At 55.7% G+C, this 12,182-nt stretch overlaps 1 protein-coding gene across 9 annotated transcripts in view; it reads left to right on the top strand.

The window, feature by feature from the left end:
* The first annotated feature begins 2,725 nt into the window (after positions 1 to 2,725).
* Positions 2,726 to 12,182, top strand: part of CDC14A (cell division cycle 14A) — a 65,170-nt gene continuing 55,713 nt past the window's right edge. For 2 of the 9 annotated variants that reach the window (XM_059675057.1, XM_059675062.1), the window contains exons 1-2: positions 2,726 to 2,855; positions 4,657 to 4,747. In XM_059675057.1, coding sequence (XP_059531040.1) covers positions 2,762 to 2,855; positions 4,657 to 4,747 — 185 coding nt within the window. In that variant the 5' untranslated portion in view covers positions 2,726 to 2,761. Of the gene's footprint in view, positions 2,856 to 2,879; positions 2,899 to 3,336; positions 3,887 to 4,656; positions 4,748 to 12,182 lie in introns of those variants that run through there. The other 7 variants (XM_059675064.1, XM_059675058.1, XM_059675061.1 and 4 more) reach the window with 7 other exon arrangements.

The raw sequence follows: 12,182 nt of genomic DNA, 5'->3' as shown, positions 1-12,182 counted from the left end.
TTGAGGGAATCGACAAATTCGAGAAGAGAATGGACAGCAGGGGGCATGGGATTTAGGAGAAGGCTGAAAAGGAAAGGGGGGGGGGGGCTTCATCTGGGAAAGACTAAGAGGAAGACATGGTCTGAGAGAGCGCCTTTGCAGTTTTAAAAAATACACGTATTTTTATTGATGTCAGAGAGGAAGGAAGAGGGAGAGAGAGATAGAAACATCGATGATGAGAGAGAATCATTGATTGGCTGCCTCCTGCACATCCCACACTGGGGACTAAGTCCACAACCCAGGCAGGTGCCCTGACCGGGAATTGAACCGTGTCATCCCGGTTCATAGGCCCATGTTCATCCAGACTGCCTTTGCACTCTGGAAGGGCTGTTAGGCTCAAGAGTGACTAAGGGTGATCGGGACAGAATTAGGACAGGGAGGGGGGGAGGGGGCGTATTTTGGAGCTGCCTTTAGCTCCGAGTTTTCCAGCTCTGCTGGTCACAAGCAAAGCCTGGGGCAGGGGTGGGCAAACTTTTTGACTCGAGGGCCACAATGGGTTCTTAAACTGGACCGGAGGGCTGGAACAAAAGCATGGATGGAGTGTTTGTGTGGTGAACTAATATAAATTCAAAGTAAACATCATTACATAAAAGGGTACGGTCTTTTTTTTTTTGTTTTATTCATTTCAAACGGGCCGCATCCAGCCCGTGGGCCGTAGTTTGCCCACGGCTGGCCTGGGGCCTGCTCTCCGGCCGTCACAGGCAGCACTCGCATGGCATTTGCAGAGTTAGACTAAATGCTGGTCTTTTCAAACTCCAGTCACTTCTCTGCTATTAAATTTCTATGAATAACATTGACTCCCTTTCCTGCAGTTGAGTGACATCTTCGTTCTCTCAGTATTTCCTTTGTGTGAGACACTTTTTTGTTTGTTTGTTTAAAAGCAAATTCCTAACTTTTATATGAAGCTGGGTGATTGGAAAGGAGTGTCTTCCATGATCCTCCTCCATAGAGGGTGAAATCATGACTTTATTATGAAACTACAACCAGTGAGAACTCTGACTTCATAACTGAGAGAATAGTGTTTGTGATCTCGTTAGAACTTTGACAGGGGTGTGTGCTGTGTGCACTGTCTTGATTTTTCTTGTAGACTTTTCTATGCCATGTAGGTTCTGAACATTTTGCTTGGGAGCTTTGATTATTCAGACAATCACTTACTTTCTTTTCATGCAAAAATTTTAAAACTTACTTAGAGTCTTCAAAATGAATATTTTTAACTTCAAAAATTTCATTATAATGTTCATATTGCACATGTGCTAAGGAAAAAGAAACCCTTTCATTTTGAGGGCTTAATTTGAAGGACGTCTATTTGTTTAGGCCATGATTCACTCCTCATGACCCAAATTTCTAAGCAAGAGAATTATAAGACAGAACATGTTTCTGTAAATTCAATTTAAAAAACAACAAAAGGGTGTTCAATGAAGTCTGCCTTCTCTGAAAGCACAGTGTTAAGAGTTCTTTTCATTAGACCATATCCTTTGAGAAATGTAAAGTTTACGCATTGAATAAGAACTCCAACTTCCTTTTCTAATGCAGCATTTCTAATACAAAACTGGGATGAAAAATGGTTAAGGAATCTGCTAAGCGAATTTAGATTCTACATGACTTTTAAATTGGCAAATTTGGATAAAGCTCTCCATCACTGAATTAATTTAGCCTTTCCAACAGAGTGGGTACGTTTATTGAGACATTCGAATGCTTGGCTTTTCCACATACCAATCTCAATGAGAATTTTTCAAGAACATAATGTGAATTGGCCAACGTGCTCGCGGACACCAAGATTCGGGGGAATAAACATCAGGCAAAATTCACCTGATTGTGTGACTGTGGACCACGTGCTTAAGAGATGGTTCCATTTTCTGAGCTCAGAGCCATGGGCCCCTGGCCCCTAAAACAGGGAATGCGTCTCAACAGAGTGGAGCCGGCCTCACAGCGCCTCCTTTTCAGGACGTTCACATGTTTAAAAAGTCTTTGGAGATAGTTTTCCTCCTGTGAAGACTGGGGGATGGTGAAAGGTGCTCTTTAGTGTCTCTTCCAGCTCCCAACTGGTGGGATTCTGGCCTTAGGGCTTAGAGATTCGGATGTGAGGGTAGGTTTTCCTCTTCACTCTCTTCCAAAGGCGAGTGCCAGTCGCAGGAGATGCTCTGAACCCTTCTGAATATCGAAGCCATGTCCCTCTACCATCGCCGGGGGCCTGTTAGCTTCTGGGCAGCCAGCAGAGCTGCCCGGGGGCTGAGACCAGCGAGAGCCCAGCTAGACTTGCCCGCCTCGCGGCGCTGCCGCCCAGCCGGCTGGGGCCACGCGCGCCCCCTTCCTCCCCGGGTGGGTAGGGGAGCCGCCGCCGGCCCCTCTGCGTTTCTGCACAAACCACTCAGGGCGCATGCTCTTCTGACGATGGTCCGGAGCGCCATTTTCATATCCAGCCCGTCCTCTCCCGGGGCACGGCCGCGGGACACCCAGCCTGAAAGTTGCCCAGAAACCCGCCGGAGCCTCTGGGGGAGGACCCGGCCCCCGCGCGCTTCTGCCGAGGCGCCGGGAAGACACTCTTCCGTTGGTGTCCCCCGAGGACACGCGGCCCCTCCCGGCCTGTCCCCCGGCCCCCGGTCCCCGCCCCCCCCCACCCCCCGGCGCCCCGCCCCGCCCCGGCCCGGCGATGTAAAGGTGGGCATTTGTGATGCTTTCTGCGCCCCAGGCGCGGCCTGAGCCTGAGCGCGTGGGGCCCCGGATGGGACCGTTTGCCCCCATGAGAACAAAGCGCACGTCCTCCCAGGGCGCGGTATGCGCAGAGGAAACCAGTTCGAGGTGTTCTGAGTTCGGAGGTAGCGCGTCTGCTTTCAGGGTTCACGGTCCAGACGGAGGGAGGTGCGTCCGAGGCGGGGCCGGGCCCGGGGAGCCAAGGTCTCCGTGTGTGTGTGTGTGTGTGTGTGTGTGTGTGTGTGTGTGTGTGAGTGTGTGTGTGTGTGTGTGTGAGTGTGTGTGTGCGCGCGTGTGCAAGAGTTTAGAAGAACGTGGGTGCCGAGAGCCAGCGGCGCTGCGCATCGCCGCCCCCGCGCCCCGTTTCATTCATAAATGGCAGGTCTGGAGGCCGCCCCGGGCCCGGCGGGCGCTCCCCGCCCCGCAATTGGCGGACGGCAACAAAGCCTTAGCAACGGGCTCCAGGTGACCCGCGGGGCGCCTGGCGACGGGCGCGGGCGGGCGCAGCCAGCCGCCGGCTGTCCCTTTAAGGGATGGCCGCGGAGCCCTGAAAGCGGAGGGGCCGAGGGCGGGCGGGGAGGACGGACGGGGGCGGGCCCGGGGGGAGGAGGAGGAGGAGGAAGAGTTGCCGCTGAAAGGAGGCGGCGCAGGAGGAGCCGGGCGGCCGCCGCCAGCCCCGGGCACCGGAGTCCTGCCCGCTGCCGCGCGAGGAGCCACGGGCGCGATCGGGGCCAGACGGCGGCTCCTCCATGATCGCCCCGGGAGCCGGGAGGACACTCGGCCCGGCCGTGCGAGCGGCGCTGCGTGTCCCAGGCGCGGCGGTGGCGGCGGAGCAGCGGCGGCAGCCGGGTCCCGATCGGAGCGGCCACAGCCCGGGGCGTGTGCGCCCCGCGCGGAGCGGGCTCGGGTTCCCCACGGAATGTCCCCGGGGCGCCCGGCGCGCTGACCCCCGAGCCGCCTCCGCCCTCGGCGCCCGCCGCCCCTCGCGGTCGGGCTCGGTGTTCCGGACCGCCAGCCCCCCGGCTCCGGGGCACGGGGGCCGCGCCGGGGGGCGGGTGTCCTCCGCGGGCCACGACCCAGCCCTCCCCCGTGCGCCTCTCGCTTAAGATGGCAGCGGAGTCAGGGGAACTAATCGGGGCTTGCGAGTTCATGAAAGGTGAGGAGCAGCCGCCCCGCCTCCTCCGACCCCCCCCCCCCCCCGCAACTCCTCACTTGTCGCCCCGACTTCTCCGGGCCCCCTGCGCCCTGCAGCCGGCGCGCGCGCTCAGCCCCCCTCGCCCCGGTCCTGTCCCCCAGGACCCCCTGCTTCCGGCTTCTCTGTCTTTCTGGCGTCCCTCGTCCCTCCGCAGCTCCCGCCGGTGGCCTTCCCGCCGGTCCGGGGACAGCTCCGGCTCCTGCCCAGCTCCGCACGCAGCCGCGGGGGCGGGCGTCCCGCCGCGGGGACCCTTTAGGGCGCCTGGGTCTCACTCTAGGTGGCCTCGGTGTTCAGCCCCCCCCCCCCCCCCCCACGATCACACCCCGCGTCTCTCCTCCCTTCCTCTTCTCGAGTCCCCGGAGCTGCAGGGGAAGGCTCGCCTCGCTTCCCCTTCCTGCGGCGGCACATTTCTGAACCCAACGTGCACCGCCAGTGCTGCGGGGACCCCGGCTTCCAGGCGCTCCCCGCTGGCCCGACCCGAGGGCGACGGGGTGCCCTGCCCCCCGCAGAGTGCCTCCCTCCCTCGGGTGCTCTGGGTGCCTCTGGGACGGCCGTGCCCTTGGGTCTCTCGCTTTCTGGGCGAGATCAGGTTTCTGCAAGGAGCCCGCGTGCTGACGGCTTTAAGTCCTGGGCAGCGCTGGTTGTTTTGATCTTCCCGTGTGTGTGGCCACCCCGCCTCCAGCTTCCCCACTTCTGATACGTTTCTCCCATCTTTTAAACTTGTCTTTCAGATCGTTTATATTTTGCTACTTTAAGGAATAGACCAAAAAGCACAGTACATATCCACTATTTCTCCATCGATGAGGAGCTGGTCTATGAAAAGTAAGTTTCTGCTTTTTTTTTTCTTCTTTTTTCTCTTTTCTCAACCTTGTAGTTTGGTGAGGAAACGCTACTATCTTTATGGCTGTTTTAGTCACTTTTCCTTAATGGTGCAAGTAACAGTACCAGTTGTTTTAAGGCTCAGGTGCCTGGGGAGAGGTGAACATACCTTTATTTTATCTTTTAAATTTATTCATATGAGATAGAGAGAGAGACAGACAGACACACAGAGAGAGAGAGACCTCGATTTGTTGTTCCACTTATTTATGCAATGTGCCCTGACCGGGGATCGAACCTGCAACCTTGACATAGCGGGAGGGTGCTCTAACCACCTGACTACCCAGCCAGGGCTGAAAGTGAAGATAATGCGAACCTGTCAACACCTCAGTCCTTTGGCCGTCCGTCCGTCTGTACTAGTTCTGACCATTAGGCCAGACTGCAATTGGGGATTCACACTCCCAGAGCAGGGCCGGGGTGACCGCCGTCGGTCCGTGCCGGACTCTGGCGTGGCCTGGCGTCCGGCCCCAGGACGAGCGGAGGCCGGGGCAGTGTGTGTCCCCGGGGCTCCAGCCTCGCCGGCCACAGGCTGCTGCTGGCGCTCAGGGAGTTTTCGTTGGTGCGGCTTGTTGTTTTGGAAAGTGGGACACGCTGAGCCGGATTCAAGTGTTTTCTGTGCGTGAGGAGATTTTTTTTTACAATTTGATTTAGGGCGTTATTTTCCGGGGTGCTCCGAGCCTCCCAGTGTCCCTCGCCTTGCCTTTGCGGAGGGCAGAGGGGTGTGACTTCCTTCTTTGGCTACCTTGCTGCTTTGGAATTTGGGTTTGAGAGTGTAAGATAAGAGTGTGGACCTGTTTATTGTGAAGGACCTGCCGGAAAAAGATACCGTAATAAATAGTAAGTATAGTAACAACTTAAATAGAGATAAACCTCTCTTCAATAAAAGCAACAGATAATAAGGAATAAGAAGACTGAATGGACTTGAGTATGTCCTTTTATTGAAAGAGCTGGTGTAGCCCTGGGCAGGGTAGCTCAGTGGGGTAGAGCCGCCTCCCACTAGACCAGCGGTTCTCAACCTTCCTGATGCCGCGACCCTTTAATACAGTTCCTCATGTGGTGGTGACCCCAATTTCATTGTTACAAATTGAACATAATGAAAGCATGGTGATTCATCACAAAAACAATATGTAATTATAGATGTGTTTTCCGATGGTCTTAGGCGACCCCTGTGAAAGGGTCGTTCGACCCCCAAAGGGGTCGCAACTCACAGGTTGAGAACCGCTGCACTAGACCAAGTTGCAGGTTCGATCCTCAGTCAGGGCACAGACAAGAACCAGCCAATGAGTGGAGCAACAGGTCAGTGTTTCTCTCTCTTCCTGCCTTTCCAAAATCAATTTAAAAATTAGGAAAAAAAAAAAGCTGGTGTTTCGTATAATCTGTCGTCTAATCTATTCCAACTGAACACGTCCTTTTACTTGCTTGTTGTCGTACCTACATGCGCAATGAGATGAGCATCGATCAGTGAACCGTGGTCACGCTAGCTAGCTTCCTAGGACTTGTCCTGTTGAGAGGGAGTTGGGCAGCTCCGCCCAAGGATCTGTGGGCGCCCCGGCATCCCGAGAGTGAGTGTCCTCGACCTTCAGGAGCCCGTCTGTGATCTGAGGGAAGACAGACGCGCATTTGGGATGCTCGGACCTGGTGTCTCGGGGACGTCTCCCCGAGGCAGAGGGGCGGGAGCAGGGTGCTCCGTGAGGCTGGGTGAGGGTGGGCATGAAGGAGCCTGGGAATATGCCCCCGTGGCTGCAGCGAAGGGCTGAGGCCTGGTGTCCGGTTGCAGCTGGGCTCCTGTTCCCGACCTGCGTACCTGGTGAAGGCCCTGCCTGCAGTGTTTACCGGGTGGCTGTTGGGATGGTGCATTGCCGAGGCTTTCCTTTGGCGAGTTCAGGGTTTGGGCACTCCCCGGGCGTCTGAGGGCAGGGGACTGTGCATGCGCCGTTATGGCCAGTTCCGCAGTGACTAACGCGCCGGAGGTGGTGAGTCTGAAGAAGTGGGGGCCCGAGTGGCTTCCTTTGGGATTGCCGGACGGTGGGCCCAGCAGAAAACGACATCGAGCCAACTAACCGCGCGGCTCAGTGGGCTGCTGATTCTCGGGCCGGTGGACGAGGGCCACTCTTTTGGTGTGATCTTCATGTTGGCACTTTAGGGTAGGGCTACAAGTCAGCATCCCTCTCATATTTATTTCTGCTGCCTCCAAAAGAAAGACTTGCAGGGAGACCATCCATTGATAGTGTGAGGTTTTTTTAAAATTCTCATCAGAGGATATTTTTCCATTGGTTTGTAGAGAGAGTGGAAGGGAGCGGGAGAGACACGGAGAGAGAGACATCGATGCGAGAGAGACCCACCGATTGGTGGCCTCCCGCACGTGCCCTGACAGAGGCTGAGGATCGAGCCTGCAACCGAGTTATGTGTTCTTGATGGGAATGGAACCTGGGACCCTTCAGTCTACAGGCTGAAGCTCTAACCACTGAGCACACCGGCCAGGGCCCTAGTGTGAGGTTTGATGCCAGTGGGAACTGGGATGAGGCCTCCGGAACGGCAGAGCCTTCTCGTTGGGCGTGACGTGCCCGGCTGCCCTGGCCCAGCGGTGGCTGTTTCTGAGCCCCCGCAACTCCGTCCTACCGCAGCCGAGGGCAGGGGCTGGACGCTGTCAGCGCAGCGAGGATGAGCGAGCGATGATGAATGTGCACATCACCTTCCAGGCGCGCCGAGCGTGGAGGGAGGATGACGGGCCTGCACTGAGCCCTGGGCTGGGAGGAATTCACCGGCGGCGGGCGCACACCTGGGTGCGGGCTTCACGGGGGCATCCAGGTTGGCTGGGAGGCCGGTGGAGCCTCATCAGACCCAGATGTGAGAGGAGAGACCCCAGGAGGGAGAAGAGCGAGGGCGAGGAGGCTGCCCAGGGACCACCACGCCCTCCAGTTTGCCTGGTGTGGATGCAGGCCAGGTGGGGTGTGTAATCTGCAACCGGAACGTCTGCTGGGGTAGAACGGAGTGCGAGGCGAGGAGGCGCGTGTCCCAGAGGCTCTGGGCAGGTCCCGGTGCGCCTGGTCTGCGTTCACTGCGGATAACAGCAAGCGTTTATGGTGCGTTTACACGTATGACAGGTGCTGTCTGTCTTAGGTGCTTCCAGCTGTTAGTTCATTTGGCTTTTAAAAAATACATATATATATTTATTGATTTCAGAGAGGAAGGGAGAGGGGGAGAGAGAGATAGAAACATCAATGATGAGAGAGAATCGTGGATTGGCTGCCTTCTCTGCACACCCTCTACTGGGGATCGAGCCCACAACCTGGGCCTGTGCCCTGACCAGGAATCAAACTGTGACCTCCTGGTTCAGAGGTCGGGCCTCAATCACTGAGCCATGCCGGCCGGACGCTACACTTGAAGTTCGTAAGTTCGGGAGTGTTCCCCGAAGAGAGGAGGACGCAGTGAGAATGGTGTGAGGTCTGGGGAGGGAGGAAGAAGACCTGATGAGGGTGTGCATTTCCCGCGGGGCCAGGGCGAGGGGACAGAGGGAAAGAGGACAGACACCCCGGGGAGGGAGGAGACAGGGCGAGGACACAGACAGTGGGGTCTGGCTCATTGGCGCCACCTCTTCTTGGAAGCAGAGAAGGAGAGAGACCGCTAGGCCCCTGGAGGGACATGTCGTGGTGACCTGGTCTGGCTGGTGACCTGGCTGGTGGGGGACAAGTCTCGGCTGTCCTATGGGAACATAGGTGTGTCCAGAGAGGAGCGTATCTGCACCACAGGCCTGCCCAGCCCTGCGCCGGGTGCCCGCCCGCCGAGTGTTGAACGCGGTGGCTCCCAGCCTGTTATGGCCACTCCCCACCTGAGCATCTCTAAAACCCTGATGCCCCCCACCCCCCATGTGACACAGAATTCTCATTATTCAGAAAGTGAGCTCCTGTTCACGTGGAGGGAGCCTAGAAGGCCACGAACTTGGCCTAAACGAGCTTCCAAAGAACATGGCGTCCACGAGAGAGAAAAATACAAGAACGAAAGGACCGCTGAAGTATGAGGAAGAAATCCCTAAGAAATGGTTTAAAAAAATCATATGAAGTGATATGAAAAAAGAGCAACTAAAGTTTCAAAACATATAATAGATCCAAAATGCATAAATATGTCACAGTACATATTTATATGCTGTATATGAGGCCCCTAGAACCATAGGAAATGCAAAAAACTCACAGTGAATAACTCATTCTTGAATTGCCCCCCTTAAACATCACATTGCCCTTCGGGGGGACGTGTGCCCCCCGTGGGAACCGCCGGTTTAATGCAGTGCTGCCCGCGAGGCTCGATGGCCGCCTTGGAGACACAGCCATTACTTGTGAACCTGGAAGGTGAGCGCCTCTGAGGCTGTGGGTGTGGTGGGCGCGGCCGTGTGCTGTGCTGGTGGGTAGGGAGGACGGTGGGTAGGGAGGACGGTAGCTCTCATGACTGAAGCGGCCTGAGAAGTGGGTGGAGAAAAGGCCACACAGTGGCCTTGTGGACACGGAAGGCGATTCATTAGCCACGAAAGTCTGGGTTTTTGCTCCCTTTGTAAAGAGCACTGACCATGTTCCTATCCAGGCCCGAGCGGTTGCCGTAAAATGCGGTGGCTAAGAGAGCAACCCATTATCTCCCCGGGCCAGGATTTCGCAGGTCGGGATGAGAATCAGAGCATGGTCTAGCACACTGGGGCCCCCGAGGAGCCCCCTAAACACGGAGCCTTGCAAGGATAACCAGAAATGTTGTTCGGGGTCACTTTTGTCCATGCTGTTCCACGCACCGAGTTGTAGGCGTGTGCCTGTGGGTGTGCACCTGTGCCTGTGACTGTCTGCCCGCTGGGTAGGTGACGAGGAAGGAGCACACTGTCAGGCAGCGCCTGAGGCTGGGACCCTGGACCCTGGTTTATGCAAACACCTGCTGCTTTGGCCCCTGGCACTCACAGTGGGTCTCATCCTGGGGGGGGGGGGGACACACACAAATCCTTATCAGTCCCTTCCCACAGAGCTGGTGAAAAGGCAGATTTTAACTGAGGTGCTAAGGGCTCCATTGAAAGAGGCCGGTCTCAATCAGGCAGCCTGAGGGAGCCCCACATGGGCTGCAGGGGAGTGGGGGGCGGGGGGGGGGGAGCTGGCCCCGCCCACATCACCACAAGGCAGCTCTTTGTTGATGTAGGCTCCTAAGATGCAAGATGTTCTCATTTGTAAGTTCATAAACACATTCAAGAGCCCAAAGTCAATGAATTTTACTTAGCCACAGCTCCATACGCCTTTGTGATGAAAAACAGAACAAAAACACTTACACATGTTTATGGGACATGAAAAAAGCATCCATTACAGTGGTTCTCAACCTTCTGGCCCTTTAAATACAGTTCCTCATGTTGTGACCCCCAACCATAAAATTATTTTCGTTTCTACTTAATAACTGTAATGTTGCTGCTGTTATGAATGATAATGTAAATATCTGATATGCAGGATGGTCTTAGGCGACCCCTGTGAAAGGGTCGTTCGACCCCCAAAGGGGTCGCGACCCACAGGTTGAGAACCGCTGCCTTACAACGTGTAAGTGGTTGCAGACTGCTGCAGAAGACACCGAATCAAGATGGGATAGGTTCCCTGCAGAGCACCACGCCATTGCTTTGGGGCCACTCGAAGACACAGAGAAGGAAGTGGACACACGCACAGGGCAATAAACGCCAGAAGCTGTGAATGTACGTGCAGGAGTCCGAGAGAGGGAGAGGTGACTACCGCCAGCGCGATGACGTCACAGCGACGTCTGAACTAGCCTGCAGGGTGTGGGAGAGCAAAGGGTCTATGTATGGTCTCTGTGGGGACAAGTACTGCCCGACTTGCTTACTGTTGTCTTCCTACACCCAGCACAGCGCCTGGCACACAGATGGTGCTCAGGAAATGTTAGCTGAATGACTGAGTGAGTGAAGAAGGAGGGGAAAGGAAAGGAGGGAGGAAGGGAGGGAGGGAGGGAGGGAGGGAGGGAGGGAGGGAGGGAGGGAGGAAGAAAGAAAGAGAAGTCAGTGTTTGGGAACAGCGAGATGCTGTCAGGGGAGGCGGAATATTTGGATGCAGAGGGGTCACAGGCGAGGCTGGGCACGCGGCCGGGACCGAGTTAGGGGAAGGCGTTCGGACCTCGGACCTCGGTTATGCTGGTGTGTGAGTGGCAGAGATCGACCACAGCTGGGCTTCAGCACAGCACTCCGGTGGCGGGCAGGCGGTGGTGGCCGGCCGGTGGGGTGCCTTAGCTTGTAGCAATGGGAACAGAAAGGCCAGGTGGGGGAGGGGCTAGAAAGGATAGGTTGACCGGTTGACCAGATGACCCGGGAAAAGGAGGAGGAGGAGGAGGAGGAGGAGGAGGAGGAGGAGGAGGAGGAGGAGGAGGAGGAGGGGGAATGGAGGGTAAAATTAGGGGTTCTGTTTTAGGTGATTGGGAGAAAGTGGCACCTTAACGTAGGCCTTGTATGCACATCAGAAGGATGTTTTGTTGCTTTGTTTGATTTTGGGGAGGGGAAGACAAAATAAAGAGGGTGTGTGTGTCTGTAATGAAAGGCAAAGAGGATCTGTGTCCTTTGTGGCCTTTCAGCAGGAAATAGACAATGCTGGCCGGGATATTGAGATACTTCCTTGCTTTAAAGTCTGGGGAGGTGGGTGGGCCGCGTGGTCTCAGGTTCCTTTCTGGCTCCCAGATGGAGCTGGGCTCGCTGCGCCGACGTGTGGGATGCACGGCTTCTTGAAAGACAGACTTTCGAGCATTGGTTTTGATTTACTTAAAAAATTGAATTTTATTAATCAACTAAATATTTTCAGGACCACCAAAGAATCAGGGCTCTCTGCTTATGTAGCAGATCGTGTCTGTTTGCTAAACATCTTGTGTCTTTTAGTGCTTTTCTTTCCTTTTTTTAAAAAATATTTTTTTATTTCAGAGAGGAAGGGAGAGGGAGAGAGAGAGAGAAACACCAATGATGAGAGAGAATCATGGATCGGCTGCCTTCTGCACACCCCACACTGGGGATCGAGCCCGAAACCCTGGGCATGTGCCCTGTCCGGGAATCGAACCCTGACCTCCTGGTTCATAGGTCGACACTCAACCCCTGAGCCACATCAGCCGAGCTCATCAATCTGGTTTGTACCAAAGCCACTCGTCTACCGTCTGCGTGGCCCACTCGCCTTCCATCCTGCGGTTGACGAAGGCGTTAACCCACGCCGCCTGAGCATGTTCCGTGGGAGGGAATGGAGCCTCCCCAGTGCATTCCTGGAGTCTTGTTTTCACTGTCTCGGCTTCCAAGCGGGTTGTCATTAATTGACTTGCTCCCAGGAGGAGGTGACAGACTCGCAGACCCCGATGGATACCATCAAACCGGCTGCTTGGCTTTGAAGGCCAA

Source organism: Myotis daubentonii, chromosome 18 (assembly GCF_963259705.1).
Source record: "Myotis daubentonii chromosome 18, mMyoDau2.1, whole genome shotgun sequence".
NCBI lineage: Eukaryota > Metazoa > Chordata > Mammalia > Chiroptera > Vespertilionidae > Myotis > Myotis daubentonii.
This window is presented reverse-complemented; position numbering and strand designations above follow the sequence as displayed.